The sequence below is a fragment of the Salmo salar genome, chromosome ssa12 (assembly GCF_905237065.1).
Source record: "Salmo salar chromosome ssa12, Ssal_v3.1, whole genome shotgun sequence".
Classification (NCBI taxonomy): Eukaryota; Metazoa; Chordata; class Actinopteri; order Salmoniformes; family Salmonidae; genus Salmo; species Salmo salar.
Genome location: NC_059453.1, coordinates 53,014,601 through 53,033,151, shown reverse-complemented (window position 1 = coordinate 53,033,151; position 18,551 = coordinate 53,014,601). Strand labels below are relative to the sequence as shown.

The following is an 18,551-nucleotide window of genomic DNA, read 5'->3' as shown; positions in this document are numbered from 1 at the left end:
GTATGTGGGGCAAACAGAAAGGGGATTCCAGAGTGTGTAGCTCAAAGTAAGGGGTTCTATGAATTTATACGGTCACCTAGCATTTCACGCACCCTGTCTTATGAAATGGTGTCGTTAATAAAGATCATTGTTTTCTATATCTGTGTTGAGTGTTGGTGTCCTAACCTCGCTGGACCATACCATACCAATCAAACAAAGATGGTGGCTCACAGTAATCTGCTCAATCCAGTACTTGCCCCACCTATCAGGTGGTCTAGCGAGCTTTATTACAGTGGTGGGATATACAGTATGTCAGACCATGAGGACACAAACTTAGGCACAGGTGCGTCCCAGATCGCAGCCCCCGTCCCATATAATGGTCAGCCCCTTCCCCCCAACATGCAGTCGGTGTGCCCTGTCTTTATGCCAGAAACATTTACCGGTCTGGGGCTGGAATGGTCTGTTTGGGCTGGACAGTTGGAAATGGCTGCCAAGGTAAACAATTGGAATTACGGGCTCAAGTTAAAATATATGTCTTTGTTACTATCGGGGCGGGCTCGAGACATTTATAGCGGTCTCTCCGTTGAGGATAGAAGTGACTACACACAGTTGAAAAATGCTATTGGGAAATGTTTAGACCCTTGTGACAGTCACAATGGGAACTGTGCTAACTTCCTGGCTAGGAGGAGGCTGCATAACGAAACAGCCTGGATAACGAAACAACATGTTTACACGTGATCATGTTATTGATTATGTATGTAGTGGGGACTGGCGTGTCAGTCTTCGGTCTGCTAGGCCCGCTACTAGGGAACAAAGCGGGTTTGCTTATGACCGAGTGAACAGAGGCCGAAGCAAATTCTGCTAGGAATGTGGATGTAACCGTCATATGAGAAGAAACTGCCCCTACCTGCCGGGAAACTAGAGCGGGTGTGCACGGCAGGCCAAATGCTCGCCCCCCCCTTCCTCCTCCTTCTAGGCTGGCCTCTCCATGTGACAAGAACACTTCTAGGGTGTACCTCAATGCTAAACTAAGTGGGTGGGACTATCGTCTACCAGTTGATACCGGGGCTCAAGCTTCAATTGTTTCCATAGCTAAAAATAACTAATGGAGACACTGAGTTGATGGGTTACCAGGGCTAAGTTGCTGTAGCTAATGGGCGGGAAATTGAGATCCTGAGCCGTTGGCAGACCATTTGTCAATTTGAGTCTTTAGCTGTAGTTACTGAATTCTTATGGTGGATATCCTGCCCTAAGACATTTTGCTTGGCACTGACTTTCTAGCTACATTTGGGGATGTGATTGATATGGAGGAAGATGATACCGACTAATGGGAAAGAAGCTACCTCTCTTGTTGTTGTATGATGCTAACCAACCCAAACTTGTTACTGTTCACTATGATACAGTAGTCTCACCCCACTGCGAAGGAATTATCCCGTGGGCAGTTGAAGGTCTTCCCAAGAAGTACACCAAAGGTATGCTGGAACCCTCTTCCTCTTTGCTCAACCATTGTGATGTCAAGGTGGCTCACGTCGTGTGTACAATTGACCAGGGGGTTATCCCAGTACGTGTAATTAATATGACTGATGAGAACAAGATTCTAAAACGGGGCATGGAAATTGCCACTCTGTTCACTGAGGTGGAGGTAGATAGTGAAACAGTGGACTTCGAAAAGCGGAGTGAAGAGGGCATCACCCCTTCCTGGTCTGTAAACACCATTGTGGCGCAATTTAGTTTGGAAAAGAGACGTTTTGAACGCGCCGAAATCATTCCATTCGTGAACTGCTCCATCGGCACACTTCTGTTTTTAGTACAAGAGATACAGATCTAGGGCAAACTCACCTTACAATGCATCAGATAGATACCGGTAACGCAAAACCCATTAAAATGGCCCCGTGCAGGATCCCCCTCCAACTGCAACAGGAAGCCGTATACAACATTTAGCAGATGCTAAAGCATGGCGTCATCTGCCCCTCATGTAGCTCCTGGACAGCCCCTGTCATTCTGGTAAAAAAAAAGAGACTCAATGATGTCACTGAGAAAGATGCTTACCTGCTCCTGAGAATTGACGATGCTCTTGACAGTTTGAACAAGGCTCGCTGGTTCTCCACCCTCGAGACAGTCGGGTTGGACCCCAAAGACAGATCAAAAACGGTATTTGAATTCAATGTTTTACTTTTTGGTTTATGCAATGCACCTAGTACCTTCCAGAGGTTGATGGATGTAGTCCTAGCAGATTCACAGTAGACCACCCGTTTAGTTGATTTGGATGACCTTATTGTGTCCGGTCGTACCGTTCAAGAACATCTCCTCCATTTGGATGAAGTTCTTTCCGAGCTGCACCAGGTAAATCTTGCCCCTCTCTGCATCAGCTTACTGAGAAAGGAAGACAGTTTCAATGGTGGGAAAACTGCCAGCGGGCATTCACGCAGTTGAAAGCTAGCCTCACTACCGCATCAGTCGTGTCCTACCCAGATCCTAACAAGACCTTTAGCCTAGAGACCGATGATAACAATGAAGGAATAGGAGCTGTACCATATCAAAGAAGAAAGGATTGGAGTGTGTGGTAGCATATGCTAGTCGAGCTCTGACAAAGCAAGAATGCAAGTATGCTACAACGAAGAAGGAGCTGTTGGGCATGGTTACTTTCAAGAAGATACTTCAAACATGACCTCTTAGGCAAAGAGTTCATTCTGCGTACAGACCACATCTCCCTACGATGGTTGCACAACTTTCAAGGTTTAGAAGGGCAGCTAGCTCGGTGGGTGGAACAGTTGGCTAATTTTCAGTATAAGATTGTGCACCGTCCCGGAAAGCAGCATGCGAGTGCAGACACTCTGTCGAGGCTACCAGCATTCTCTGTCGTACCCTGTGTTGCGTCAAGCCCTCCCTCTGATCAGTGCCCTGTGGTTTGCGCATTGATGCATGTCAACCAGCTGGCATGGCTAGAACAGGAAGCAGGGGTGGGGGATGACTTGGCAGAAGCCCAACAAGAAGACGCGGAAATACGCCTTCTCCTCTAGCTTACAAGAAGTACAGTATAGGGGACAAGCGCAGGGAGGTAGAGTAATCAAGCCTTAATATGCGCCAGTATGGGATCAGCTTCAGGTGCAAGGGCTGAGTTTAGTGCGTGTCCCCTTGCCTAATTCTGATGCCATTTGTAAGATACAAGTGGTCCTCCGCAAAGCTGTGGCGCCTACAGTTTTGGACATGGTACATAGCACAACAACAGGGGGTCATTTAGGAGTGCAAAAGCTACAGGGGAAAGCCAAAGATCGTTTCGACTGGACGGGGTGGTTTGACAATGTAGAAAAATGGTGTAAGGAGTGTGTGGACTGCACGTCCCGTAAACCCCAAGGGCGGCCGTTCTGTGCACCCCTAAACCTGTCTGTCACCTCTTGGCCGTGTGAACGTATAGCAGTGGATATCTTGGGTCCACTCACTAACACCGCCAACGGGAAAAGTACATCCTGGTAGACTGAGATTATATCTCAAAATGGACAGAGGAGTTTGTGGATGTGTTGAACATCCATAAATCTCAAACCTCTGCTTATCATCCCCAGTCAGATGGGTTGCTCGCTCGCATCTAGCACACGAGAGAGGTCATCTGGCCTCCAGCATCCACGAGAGGGGTCTTCCGGTCTTCTTCAGCAATGGGAGGCGCCAACAGCGTCTCCTTCAATGGGAGGGAGGTCAATGGGAGCCCAACTTTCTCAGGGAGCACGAGCAGTGCGACGCCGGAAGCCACTAGCGTGGTCCAAAGTTACCACATGGCTTCGGAGTGACTCATGGACGGTCTTTTCCATCCAGGATGGGGGACAGTGTGTTGAACTGGGATGTTCTTCTACCGTATGTCATGATGGTCTATCATAGTCGTTTTCATGCAAGTACCGGGTTCAACCCATTCAAAGTGCTGTTTGGTTAAGAAATTGTTCTTCTAGTCGATGTGATGCTTGACATAGATCACAGGAAAAATTGTACATCTGTCAGTGAATATGTATTGTGGCTGGATGACACTTTGTCTACATTAGTGCGGTCAGTGAAAAGACACCAAGCTAATGCCTCCGGTCAGCAGAAAGTTAACTTTGATTTTCGTGCCAATTATCTATATTAATCTGTGGTTGAATTGGTTTGGGTTCGAAATAAGGCTAAGAAGCGGGGGGTATGTCCTAAGTTACAGAGGTGCTACAAACACCCTTTCCAAGTGATAGAGCAGGTTTTAGATGTCCTCTGCCGTATAGAACTGGATGGAGAGAGGTCCTTAAACTGTGGTGCTTCCTAACCCTTTGTTCCTTGATCATTTGCAGAGACTCCGGTACGACCCAGCTAGGTGGGAGAGAGAGAGATTTCCTGCCCAACCTCGCAGGCCTTCCCACCAACTGGAGGTCAACCCATGACCCAGTTGGGTTATCACAGGCCGGGGTTCCAGTCGGCTGTGGATTATCCCGGAGAGACGCTGTTCTGCATCCAGGGCTGCTGTTGCCAGCTGCATCTAGCACACGATAGGCGTCATCTGACCTCCAGCATCTATGAGACAGTACTTCCGGCATTCTTCAGCAACGGGAAGCACCAGCAGCATCTCTTTCAGTGGGAGGAAGGTCAACGGGAGCCCAACTGTCTCGGGGAGCATGACCAGTGCAAGACTGGCAGCCACCAGCGTAGTCCAAAGGTACCACATGGCTTTGGAAAAACTCAGGGATGGTCTTTTCCACCCAGGATGGGGATAGTGTGGTGAAGCTGTAGGACAGCTTGTAAGGGAAGATATCACAAAATCATTAACTAATTGCTCACACCTGTGCCTGCTTACAAGACTCTGACCAAAACTCTGAGAAACTGATATAAGACAGAGCCGAGAGTGTAGGCAGGTCGTGGCAGGGAAGCTGTGCTTTGATGAACGCTGGACTTGTAGGCTTTGCAATTATCTGCATTGCTCTCACCTTAACAGAGGGAGGTTTTGGCCAGTTCTCCTTAACCGTTCGGACAAGTAAAAAATCTGTCTTACTTGTATGAAGGACAAGTGGCAGAAAGAGTTAATGTCAAGCCCTGCAGATAATTCCACCATGGGCAACTGGCTACAAGAACTGAGCCGATGGACAAGGGGCAATGAAATGTGGTATGTAAACCTTATGTATGTCCATAGAAGCTATGTGAATATGAAGTCACTGCAACCTTAGATGGCTGCACCAGACCAAATGGTGGCACTATAGATCTCATCGTCACCAGTGCCACCATATGATACTAGAGCAATAACTATTGATCAAGTGGACTTTGTCTCATGCAAATAAATTATGTCAAATATTGTGATTAGTATATCTGTATAATCACATATTGTTGCCCATGTTAGGGAAAAGTGGATATTTTATTCTGTAAAATCCTGTCCTGCCGCTTGCAGTCAGCGTACTACAGCTGTGAGAGTGTATTGAAGTATTTAGGAACGCTAATGTGGAGTGAACCAACTGAAATTTAAATCAACATGGTAATGCTTTCATTGACTGCACATAAAGGAAGATAGTTCCTACATCACAGAGGGCTGGCTTTGTTATCCAACTGATCTTGTGTCCTTTCTGTCATCCTGTGAAACCCGTTCATTGCTGCTCGCAGGTATATTTGTTCGGTCTAATGTCCATATTGTTTTCCCCTTGGAATATTGTTCTGTTTCTCTTGAACAATGTCTAATTTCTTATTTCTCTGCTGGTCAGGGAGATGCTTTACAATTGGTACGTCACTCTGTTGGTAATAAGCAACTCAGTTAGTTGTGAGCAAGTACTTCTTGTTGGCGAGGCTCCCTGTGCGTTGTCAGCATTTGATGGTGCGCCTGTCTATCAATCTCTCCAGTGTTAGGTCCATTGTTGGGTCCAGGACGGTGGGCCTCAAGGGCGGTGTGGTCACCTGCTAATGAGTGTGGCCAGTAGGGGGAGCAGTGCTGCTGTAAGGGGGGCAGAGAGGCCTGCTGCTCCTCCACACTCCATGGCATTCTCCTGCATCAGACACATGGGGTATCACAGGAGTTTCAGACCATAGAAATGAATTAATACATACACTATATATCTATATGCTTCAGACAATATACAGATGGTCACATATATGCTTAATGTCATGTTATTAAACACTCATAAACAGGCGTTCATGTACTTTCCGTGTAATCACAGAATTGTGACGCAGACGCACACATATCTACACACTGCGTACCTCGGGGTGAAAAGGATGACACGATTCTGGCCACTTTCTGTCTTTCTGAAACTTCAGCCTATCACATTTCAGAGACTCATTGTGTGCAAAGGGGTTATAGAAATACTGATGATGAACCACACCTCAGACACCTCAGATACATTTAACTGATACTGTGGTGACCGTTTCTGCAACATCATTCTAGCATGATGAGACAACCAAACAGTAATGCACGCTTCCTAAATACCTACATGTATGAGACATGTATTAATACCTTTGACAATGAAGAAGCTATTCACGCTCTCAGAACACTAAAGTCTAAGTTCAGAGTTCACTTACAGTTAACTTACAAAACCCATCTACTTACAAAACATTTATACTAAAAAACACTCACAAAAGCTTTGTACTAAAAATACACTCAAACTTATTGAGGGTTAGTAAAGGATATACATAATCTCGATGGGATCCATGGAAACCAGGGGGGCAGAGCTGCAGTCACACTTGTTGTCCACGACAACCATGAAGAGATTACTGCTGGGAATCTGCTGAATTACAAAAGATCTGAGGGAGAGTTGAGTTGAAGGAGAAAGAAAGAGAGAGAGAGAGTTGAGTTGATTCAGTTGATGCTTTTAACATAAGGCTAGGCCCCTATTTTCTCCACTTCCTATCTGACTGACGTGCCCAAAGTAAACTGCCTGTTGTTCAGGCCCTGAAGCCAGGATATGCATATAATTGGTACCATTGGAAAGAAGACACTTTGAAGTTTGTAGAAATGATTAAATAATGTAGGAGACTAACACAATAGATATGGTAGGAGAAAATCCATAGAAAAAACAATGTTTTTTTTGAGAGAGCCCATGCTATTAAAATGGAACGTATAGGGAAATAATGAAATCTAGCTCCCAGTATGCAATTCCTATGGCTTCTACTGGGTGTCAGTAGTCTTTGTTCAAGGTTTCAGGCTTGTTTCTTCCAAAACGAGTAAGAATAATGAGTTTTACTACAGGGACACAGACTTGGAAATTCGTGTATAATTTAATTCGATTTTAGGGTATCTGAGGATTAAATAGAAACTTATTTTGACTTGTTGAAACAAAGTTTAGGGGTAGATTTTTGGATTCCTATCTTGGCATGTTGAACGAGTGGATTACTCAAATCGATGGCGCCAACTAAAAATACTTTTTGGGATATAAAGAAGGATTTTATCTAACAAGACGACACTACATGTTATAGCTGGGACCTTTTGGATGACAAATCAGAGGAAGATTTTCAAAAAGTACGTGAATATTTAATCGCTATTTGTGAATTTATGAAACCTGTGCCGGTGGCAAAATATTTTGATGTGGGACGTCGTCCTCAAACAATCACATGGCATGCTTTCGCTGTAAAGCCTACTGTAAATCGGACAGTGCAGTTAGATTAACAAGAATTTAAGCTTTCAACTGATATAAGACGCTTGTATGTACCTAAATGTTTAATATCCATAATGTTTATGATTATTTATTTGAATTGCGCGTCCTCCAGTTTCACCGTAAGTTGTCCCGCTAGCGGGGCGCCTATCCCAGAACTAACGCATGAAATTACCCTGTATTGTGTATACACCATCAACACACAGGTTAAGTGAGTTTATCGGTGCCTAATACACAGGTAAGGGAACTGTGTTACAAGTACCTGGCACAGCCCTCACAGTCGATGTTTCCCGTGGTCTCTTTGATGGTACGCTCAGAGACGAAGGCAGGGTACTCCGTGTCACATGGCACCATCATGGTCTTACCCCTCGACTTTTGGGCTGGAAATGGGACATGTAAATCTTAACATAATAAAGACACGAAAGACTCACACACACACATGCATGTGTACAAGCACTCACACACACACACACACACACCACCTCAAGGTATATTCTTGCACACACTGACCTTTGACTGAGAGATCAACATGCCACCAGCTGTAAAGGTTGAACTCCAGCAGGAAACTGATGAGGAAAACACAAACATACATTGATATAATAATACAATAATATGTACTGTGGTTGATAATCAGTGCATCTCATTTTATCGTATCAAGGTGATTATTTTATTATTCTCACATGACAAGTTTGGTCAGGAGCCATTTCACTATGGAGAAGGGCTGGGAGAGAAGACATTAAATAATTAGTATTGACTGGATGTATGTAAGTCTGATGAGTAGTTTCGGGACAGTACGTACACGTGATACTATTTAGGGACAGTACTTACATGTGAAAATATTTAGGGACATTACTTACATGTGAAAATATTTAGGGACAGTACTTACATGTGAAAATATTTAGGGACAGTACTTACATGTGATAATATTTAGGGACAGTTCGTACATGTGATAATATTTAGGGACAGTACGTACATGTGACAATATTTAGGGACAGTACTTACATTTGACAATATTTAGGGGCAGTACTTACATGTGATAATATTTAGGGGCAGTACTTACATGTGAAAATATTTAGGGGAAGTACTTACATGTGATAATATTTAGGGGCAGTACTTACATGTGATAAAGAGCGTGCGCTGTCACTGCTGCCAGCATACTCTCTACAGAGAGCCTGGTAGTCATACAGAGTGATCCTAGAGAGAGGAGAAAATAGACCATTCATTGTGTGTGTGTGTGTGTGTGTGTGTGTGTGTGTGTGTGTGTGTGTGTGTGTGTGTGTGTGTGTGTGTGTGTGTGTGTGTGTGTGTGTGTGTGTGTTCAGGGTAATGACTGTAACATGATTTCTCCTCTAACCTTTTGAAGGAGCCCATGAGAAGCAGCTTGTTCATAACAGCACTCTCCACCTCTCCAAAGAACAGCCCCGTCTGAGGAAGAAGATGTTTATTTAAAGGCAAATACTAAGAACCAGGGGAGCTACAGGACAATACGCACACATATTTAGTATATTATTAATGGTACCTGAGAGTAGTCCTCTGACCAGAATAAATCCGTTGTTGTCTATAAGGTAACACTTAATGTCCTGTTAGATAGAAAGAAAGGAACATTAATTCAGATCTTCAAAGCATGACATCATTTAATAATTCAATACTGAGAGGAAACAGAGAAAGGTCGCAGACAGTACAGACAGGAAGTAGAAAAGCTGAGACACGGACAACGGGCTAAGAAACAGGAAGTAGCATGAGTCAGTGACAGACACCTACTGTCTGGTCTTACCTCATTATCACAGCTAATGGTGCACTTCCCATCCAGAGCAGCACACTGGATCGAATCAATAAGATGAATAAATTATTAGAATAATCCATAAAGCATGTCTCACAGCACTGGATATTGTGTGGTGTGTGTTGTGTGTGTGTGTGTGTGTGTGTGTGTGTGTGTGTGTGTGTGTGTGTGTGTGTGTGTGTGTGTGTGTGTGTGTGTGTGTGTGTGTGTGTGTGTGTGTGTGTGTGTGTGTGTGTGTGTGTGTGTCTACCTGTCTACTAGCGGTCCAGAACTTCCTCTGAAAGAAATCCAGCTTCATCTGAATCCCAACGGCTATAGTGGGTTTTAACAAAAACACAAACAGAACACAGTCAGCACACTGTTCATCTAGAAGAGGAATTAAACATGTATTAAAGAGTTTCTTCACATGTCTTCAGAGGGGGCTTTATAGTTACAAGCCTATAACAGGTACAGTAGCTCTCTATGTTAGGGAGAAGTTAAGGGAGAAGTTAGGGGCTTTTCAGGGAGCTTACAAGCAACAATAGGTGACTTCCTGTCATCCAGCAGTTGTATGGCAGTGCTGGCCAAAACCACGCTCTTATTCTCATTTCCTGAACATTAGCCTCAATCAACAAATGTTTTGTAAATGGAAAATAACAATTCCTACTATTTCAATAGATCTTATAAAATACACTATATATTCCATTCCACCCTCAGCACCTCAGCATAATCACAACTGGAAAACCAAGTCACAGAAACAAAAGGGAATAATCATTTTCTAGCCAAAAGATGGCGCCATACCCACAGCCTTCAGCAGGCAATAGCAACCCACAGCACTACACTCAGTGATGGAATCCCATCAGTAGTCTACAACCAGGATGTTAGAAGTGATTCTGACACAGAGAGAGGGATGTGTTCTTATGAAATAAAAACCTGTTCTGGTACTAGCACTACAGAACCTCTGGGGACAGGGATTGTTGGAGGAGGTTATAGTATTAAACAGGGGAGGTGACAGTAAAGGAGGGATATTTTACAACAGACTAAGTGATGACAGCAGTTAGAGGAAGGTAGAGGCTGGTAGACAACAGGGAACAACAGTGAGATCCTGATCCTCTCTTTCCCTCAGTGGGAAGAAAGTGGGGCACATTAATTACAGACAGCAGTGAGAGAGATGAGCTGTACAACAACCCAGCTTCTCTAATATACAATAGCTCACTCTCCCTAACTTGTGGTTGAATTTCATCTGTAGCCTATTTTCCACCCCCACACCCCACTCAATAGATATCTTTAGTTAACCCTGTGTACTGTATCTCTGTGGGTTGTCATGGCGATTCAGTGTGTCTCTGATAGGTTTTACCATGACGATTCGGTGTATCTGTGTCTCTGATATAGGGTGTAGTTAGCCTCTTCGCTCAGTGAGACTTGTACACATTAATCTAGTCTCCTGTCAGTGCAGGTGACATCCCGTACCCCGAAAACATATTAATCAGCCCCTCTGATTGACCTATTTCCGTGAAACCTTTCCAGTCACAAGACAAATCTATAATACGGAATGCCTTACCGATCGGTACGGGCTATAAAATGTGTGAACTGTGGTAAAAATAAACGTTTAAATCCACATTTTCCAGAAGTCACTCCCTTGTCCCCATACTCCGTAGTAGTCGCCATGCAAGATTACCGCGTGATCTCAGCTGGCAACAAACCTTTGGCTTTAGGGTGTGTGAGGGATCAGCCGGGTCAAGTGGTCCGACTCCGCCCTCTGCTGGAGGTGGGCCACAGTACAGCCACTACTGATGAGCTCACCTGAGGCCAATTGACTGGTTATTGTTTGTGCTCCCTGAAGGGGCAGAGGGGGGAGAGTGGTTATGAGCCAGAGACTATGACTATGATGAATTCCAGGACAGTAGGATTCCCTGTTATAGGTTTAGCACCAACTGTTATTTTATTATTTATATTATTTTTTTGAGAGCCATTACCCTGGCCTTTGTTTGTACGGTCCCGGGGAGAGTTGAAAGAAGAACACCGATTACAGTGTCCTTCTTTTTGTTGAAGTCACGTCTCTGCGTCTGACATCAAACTGAGATGTCATTACACAGTAGAGACTCACTATCCATCGACGCACAGTCATCCTGCGCCTATCACTATTCTTGGTAAAATAGTATTATTTTTATGAATACACTGATCTGATTGGCTCACTGGAATCAGATTGGAATATGTAATGTCAAGTTAACATATACAAACGATTTGTTTCTTACTCTTTTATTTATCTAGTACAGAAAGAGGTTTGTTTTCTCATGAACCTACAGTATGGACAGTTATTGATGTGTTCTCCTCACAGGGGAACTGCAGAAACCAGACATTAGTGTCAATGACGAATCTTCTCATGACATCACCATTATTTGTGTACTTCCTGAGTCTGTCAGTGATGGTCATAGCTGTAACCTGTACACTGGAGACCAGACTCAGGCCTACAAAGAGGCTTGGGTCAGGACATTTAACACAGCATTATCCAAACTATTCTGTACCTTCAATGTTACCAAGAATGATCTGTTCAGGCATCTGCAGTTGGAGAGAGATGTGAGCTGTGACTATAGAGTGAACACAGGATCACACTCTCTGTCTCCCCGCAGTGATAAATACATTATTATAGGTAAGATACTTCCATAAAAATACAGAAATATGTATTATATGTACATTTTTTAAGTGCAGACTTGTTAGTATGGGCAAAAACTGTCTTTTCTACAAAAAATAGTTTTTCTTCTGATGACATTAAATCAATGTGGAAAATGTATTGGATTTGCCAAAATAATTTTGGGAATGTTGGTCTTTTTTTCACCCAACTTGAACCTAAATCTAATGACATGGCTGAAATGTTGTTGATTTCACTTTGAATTCACATTATCTGACAACTCAATCAAATGTAAATCAACACTAGGTGTGGAACTGACGTCTGTGCCCATTGGACAAATACTTAATTTATAGCTAACTTATTTTGAACAAATCAATTAATTTTAATTAATGTTTTTAAATCACAGTCCAAGTTAATTCAAAATAGTTAAACAAATCACAAGTCCATGTCATGTTTATGACCATCATGATTTGAACTTGCATTGTGAAAGACTGTAGGCTCTACAGTATATTTTTATATGCAGAATAGTGTGCCTTGTACTTCATTAAGTCGTTGTCCTCTCCCAACAGGTCAGAAACCAAATATTACAGTCAGTCTGAAAGAGAACTTCATCATCACCTGTTTAATTCCTGGCTCTGTCAGTTATGACACCACCTGTAACCTGTATGTTGGAGAGCAGAGTAAGCATCTTATAAAAGCACACATCTGGAAGACGAAACACACAGATTCCAAATGCTGGTTCTGTCAATTCTCTGTGGAGGAGAATGATCTTTTTAGAAGTCTACAGTCAGTGAGGAGTAGGGAGGTGAGCTGTGATTACAGAGTGAGCTCAGGACCAAACTCTCTCTCTCCACGCAGTGATGGGTACAACTTTACAGGTGAGTCATTATCTATACATTAAGAATCTATCAGTGCTGCAGGTCTTCATGATCTGACTACCCTTTGATTTGTTTAAAATGACTATATTAATTCTGACCCTCCCTCCACCACTAACTCAATCACTCACTCACTTTCGCTCGCTCCTTGGAGCATAGCACTTTGACATATGGATCTCCACACAGCCTTATTCTGGGCCAGATCCCAGGCTGATCTGGTGTTGAGTCCCAGGTTGTGTAGTTTAAATTCTTTGTTGAACTGGTTCAGTGTTTAGATCATATCTATGCGCTGTTATACTTCTGCTGTTAGATAACATGGTGACTTCATTCTAGGAAACTGTCAACAACAATCAACACCTTATCTGTCCTGAAAGACTTTATCACATTATGAATTGGTCTTATCATCTCTATAATGAGGAGAAATATAATCTACCAGGACTAGAAGCAATCTGTCCGTAGTGATTTTTATAGTCTTACTTTGCCCACTTTGAAAAGACAAGTCATAAAGGAATTTAAAAAGGCCAACAACAACATGATAATCATTAATACGATCTTTAATAAAATGCTAATTTCATTAATATGTGTTTTCTCAGTGGGTATGACTCCAGGTCCTAGATCTACTTTGCCTCCCAGCAAGACAGTGAGTCCTACAGAAGGTGTGTTGGGCCTCTAAATGACCATCTCTGCAAATACAAATTGTACAGTCAATGGTTTAGAATATGGGCCTGTAAAATTAAGAGACCAACATTATGTAATACCTTATTCTTGTGTAATCATATTGCTTCCCACTGGTTTCAACTGTTACTTCTACTTTGACCCCAGACACCACAGTGACAGCAACTTCCAGTAAGTAGATCCACTAATTTGAACCTACATGTATATTTTTGTTCACATTAATTCACTAAAGCTCCATCCAACTTATGAATTGACCCATTCATTGCTGCTTGTAATTTCAGTCCAGATTTGTGTACTTTCAGTCCATCTGATATGTAGGTAATGTGTCGTGTACTTCTCTCTTTCTGCTATTTGAATGACCTTAGATCTTAAATTAATTTACGTGTGTTCTTGTGTAATCTCTTCTCACCAGGTTTGACCTCTCCTTTGACCTCCAGTACAGCAGTGAATCCTACATCAGGTGTGTTAGTCATCTTTCTGTAGTTAGCAGATAGGACCTAAACAAATAGACTAGATTTATTTTACCCAGGTTTTTACTCTCAATTTCCCCTTATTAAAAAAAATAGGTTTATATCTCGTTAATTAAATAAACCTATTTAAATACCTTCATTTTTGTATAATCAGATCCAATGACTTTGCTATGCACCAGGTTCAACTACTAGTTCTACTTTGACAACTGACACCCCAAAGTGGCCACATGATTTTAGTTTAGTGGCGTAATAAGTTGTGTTGTGTGTTAACTGTTATTAAACAGTCTCTCTCTTGCGTGTGCCCAGGAGGTCAAAGCTCCACAGAAAGCGTTCTGGTTAAGCATCCATCTCTAGCTGACTTTCTTTTCTCAGACAAATGAGACATTTACAGGAAGGAAGTGAAGTTTACAATTAAAAATATTCTATATTATTCTCAGAAGATAAAATGTCGTCCCCCAACTCCCTTACCATGTAGGTCCATTGCTTGTTCAAGAGGTGTTGATATCTGATAGAGTTTTGGTTAATACATCCCATGCCTCAATAGTATTTGCCAGAGCTTTGTTTATCATGGCCACTGATCGCTCTATACGACCAATATCTTGAAAATGTAATAACCATGTTTGAGGCAAGAGGATTGTAGGGGTAATCCACTAAGAATAAACTTTTTTGCTGCCACATAAATGATTATTTTCTGAACCAGTTGCAGTACAAATGAAGAGTTATCATTCAACAAAAATAAAGGTGGATCTTCACAGGGAAACACATGTTTGTAAGGAAATCTGAAACATGTGACCAGAACTGGGACACCACAGGACATTCCCAAAACATTAGTGTTCCAACAGTATTCATATGACATCTATCACATATTGGAGTAGGAATCAGCTTCATCTTAAAATGTCTAAATGTGGTTGCATAACTTCAATGTATAAGCTTATAATGTGTAAGCTGGTGTGCTGGGTTTTTAGAGGTAAAAAATACATTTTCCCAAACGGTATCCCAGTTCAGGTCGTGCCCCAGACCCGCATTTCACGGTTCCATACTAGAGTGACACCCAATGTAGAGCATTTAACAGACAGCAGGCAATCATAAGTGGCAGAGACTATTCTAGAAGTTAATGAAGGGAATATCCATGTAAGCATTATGTGGGATGTTAACGGGGCATCCCATGGTACACCATAAGCTTTTAAGGGTCTGGGTTTTAATAATAATATGCCAAATTATGAAATTGTGAACATTTCATCTTTCTACTGACTGAGTTGTGTTGTTCTCTATCAGAAATAATAAATACCTTTCTTCTTGTGTAATCAGATACTTAATTCACTTGTATTACTTTCCAGCAGTTTCGACTGTTACTTCTACTTTGACCCCTGACATCACAGTGAGACCAACTAGTAAGTATCCCTTACTTTGCAATTGCATTGTTAGTTCACTCTAATTCACTAAAGCTCCAACAGGTTTACTCATAGACTTATTCATGGCTGCTTGTACGCTAAATTGTTCTACCTGTGTTAAATATGAATGGTGCCGGAGGGGATGGCTGCCGTTTTATGGGTTCCTAACCAATTGTGCTATTCTGGATGTTTTTTTGCGTTGTTTGTAATTTGTTTTGTACATAATGTTTCTGCCACCGTCTCTTATGACCGAAAAGAGCTTCTGGACATCAGAACAGCGATTCCTCGTGGGCGAAGATTTTTCTTTAATGAATTGAAGGAGAAAGATTTACGTCTCTTCACAGACCAGGCCCAAAGCCCCGTCATTCGCATGAAGAGGAGACGCCGATACAGGGGCCGCAGATCCTGATGCCTGGTGAGAATTCGTCTGCAAGTGGATAATCCTGCTTTACCATCCGTATCTTATGTTTCACCGAGTCATGGCTGAACGAGGACATGGATCATATACAGTTGGCTGGGTTTTCCCTGCATCGGCAAGACAGAACAATAAACCTCCAGTAAGAAGAAGGGTGGTGGTCTGTGTCTATTTGTCAATAACAACTGGTGCACAATCTCTAATATTAAGGAAGTCTAGAGGTTTTGCTCGCCTGAGGTAGAATATCTCATGATAAGCTGTAGACCACACTATTTACCAAGAGAGTTTATCTATATTTTTTGCAGCTGTCTATTTACCACCACAAACCGATGCAGGCACTAAGACCTCACTCAACGAGCTGTATAAGGCCATAAGCAAACAAGGGAATGCTCATCCAGAAGCGGCGTTCCTAGTGGCTGGGGACTTTAATGCAGGAAAACTTAAATCCATTTTACCTCATTTCTACCAGGATGTGAAATGTGCAACCAGAGAAAATAATCTCTAGACCACCTTCACTCCACAAACAGAGATGTGTACAAATCACTCCCTCGCCCTCCATTTGGCAAATCTGACCATAATTCTATCCTCCTGATTCCTGCTAACAAGCAAAAACTCAAGCAGGACTTACCAGTGACTCGCTCATTACGGATGTGGTCAGATGACACGCTTGCTAAGCTACAGGACTGTTTTGATAGCACAGACTGGAATATGTTTTGGGATTCATCCGATGGCATTGAGGAGTATACCACATCAATCACCGACGTCATCTGTACGTACATATGCCAACCAGAATCCATGGATTACAGGCAACATCCTGTAATAGAGCTGCCGCTTTCAAGTAGAGGGACACTTATCCAGATGCTTATAAGAAATCCTGCTATGCCCTCAGACGAACGATCAGACAGGCAAAGCATTAATACAGGGCTAAGATTGAATCCTACTACACTGGCTCTGATGCTCGTCGGATGTGGCAAGGCTTGCAAACTATTATGGATTACAAAGGGAAACCCAACCGTGAGCTGCCCAGTGACGAAAGCCTACCAAACGAGCTAAATGCCTTCTATGCTTGCATCAAGGCAAGCAACGCTAAACCATGCATGAGATCACCAGATGTTTCGTACGACTGTGAGATCACGCTCTTCTTAGCCGATGTGAGTAAGACCTTTAAACAGGTCAACATTCACAAGGCCGCAGGGCCAGACAGATTACCAGGACACATACTGAGAGCATGCACTGACCAACTGGCAAGTGTCTTCACGGACATTTTCAATCTCTCCCTGACTGAGTCTGTAATACCGACATGTTTCAAGCAGACCCCCATAGTCCCTGTGCCCAAGAACGCCAAGGCAACCTGCCTAAATGACTACTGGCTCGTAGCACTCACATCTGTAGCCATGAAGCGCTTTCAAAGGTTGGTCATGGCTCACATCAACACCATAATCCCAGAAACTCTAGAACCCACTACAATTCACATACCGCCCCAGCAGATCCACAAATGATGCAATCGCTATTGGTCTCCACACTGCCTTTTCCCAACAGAACACAAGGAACACCTACATGAGAATGCTGTTTGTTGACTAAAGCTCAGCGTTCAACACCATAGTTCCCCTTAAAGCTCATCTCTAAGCTAAGTACCCAGGGCCTAAAATCCTCCCTCTTCAACTGGATCCTGGAATTCCTGACGGGCCGCCCCCAGGTTGTAAGGGTAGGCAACAACAAAATCTGCCTCATTGATCCTCAACACAGGGGCCCATCAGAGGTGCGTGTTAAGTCTCCTTGTGTACTACCTGTTCACCCATGACTGCGTGATCATGCACGTCTCCAACACCATCATTCAATTTGCCGACGACACAATGGTGGTAGGCCTGATCACCGACAATGATGAGACAGCCCATAGAGAGGAGGTCAGATACCTGGCAGTGTGATGCCAGGACAACAAGCGCTCCCTCAGCACGCCCCCCATTCACATAGACGGGGCTGTAGTGGAGCGGGTTTGAGAGCTTCAACTTCCTTGATGTCCGCATCACTAACAAACTAACATGGTCCAAACACACCAAGACAGTCGTGAAGAAGGCATGACAATGCCTATCCCCTCTCAGGAGACTGAAAAGATTTGGCATGGGTCATCAGATCCTCAAAAGTTATACAGCTGCACCATCGAGAGCATCCTGACTGATTGCATCACCACTTGGTATGGCAACTGCTCGGCATCCGACTTCAGAGGGTACTGTGTACGGCCCAGTACATCATTGGGGACAAGCTTCCTGCCATCCAGGACATCTATACCAGGTGGGGTCAGAGGAAGGCCCTAAAAATTGTCAAAGACTCCAGCCACCCAAGTCATAAACTGTTCTCTCTGCTACTGCATGGCAAGTGGTACAGGATTGCCAAGTTTAGGTTCAAAAGGCTCCTTAACAGCTTCTACCCCCGAGCCATAAGACTGCTAAACAGTTAATGAAATGACTAACCAGACTATTTGCATTGACCTCCTTTTTATTCTGCTGCTGCTCGCTGTTTATTCCCTATGTATAGTCACTTTTCATCTTCCTACATATACATATTACCTGAATGACCTCCTATATATAGCCTCGTTATTGTTATTTTATTGTGTTACTTTTTAAAATTGTATTTGTTTACTTACTTACTTAATAAAACGGCATTGTTGAAAGTAAGTGTTTCATGGTAAGGTTGTATTGTAACACCTGTTGTATTCGGCGCATGTGACAAAACCATTTTATTTTATTTTATTTGAAACAAATTTACATTTCTCTTCTCATCTCTTCT

The 18,551-nt window shown here is 43.0% G+C and overlaps 1 protein-coding gene and 1 long non-coding RNA gene across 4 annotated transcripts; one reads left to right on the top strand and one right to left on the bottom strand.

Annotated features, from left to right (window-relative positions):
• Window positions 1–5,316: 5,316 nt before the first annotated feature.
• LOC106565149 (voltage-dependent calcium channel subunit alpha-2/delta-3) lies at window positions 5,317–10,984 on the bottom strand. 2 transcript variants are annotated; one of them, XM_014131946.2, is made up of 11 exons: window positions 10,874–10,984; window positions 9,584–9,645; window positions 9,328–9,372; window positions 9,073–9,133; window positions 8,908–8,978; window positions 8,672–8,747; window positions 8,234–8,274; window positions 8,064–8,119; window positions 7,816–7,933; window positions 6,595–6,705; window positions 5,317–5,954 (listed from the first exon to the last, which is right to left on the bottom strand). In XM_014131946.2, the coding sequence occupies exons 5-11, from the start codon at window positions 8,940–8,942 to the stop codon at window positions 5,726–5,728; spliced, it is 666 nt and encodes a 221-aa protein (XP_013987421.1). In that variant the 5' UTR covers window positions 8,943–8,978; window positions 9,073–9,133; window positions 9,328–9,372; window positions 9,584–9,645; window positions 10,874–10,984; the 3' UTR covers window positions 5,317–5,725. The 2 variants fall into 2 exon arrangements, with proteins under 2 accessions (XP_013987421.1, XP_013987422.1); XM_014131947.2 differs by lacking the exon at window positions 10,874–10,984 and adding an exon at window positions 9,846–9,922.
• A 604-nt stretch (window positions 10,985–11,588) lies between these two features.
• Window positions 11,589–15,354, top strand: LOC123725598 (uncharacterized). 2 transcript variants are annotated; one of them, XR_006758139.1, is made up of 5 exons: window positions 11,589–11,962; window positions 12,511–12,819; window positions 13,410–13,662; window positions 13,904–13,951; window positions 15,299–15,354. It is a non-coding gene; the product is annotated as an uncharacterized lncRNA (long non-coding RNA). The 2 variants fall into 2 exon arrangements; XR_006758140.1 differs by having other exon boundaries at window positions 11,591–11,962; window positions 15,302–15,354.
• Window positions 15,355–18,551: the final 3,197 nt, after the last annotated feature.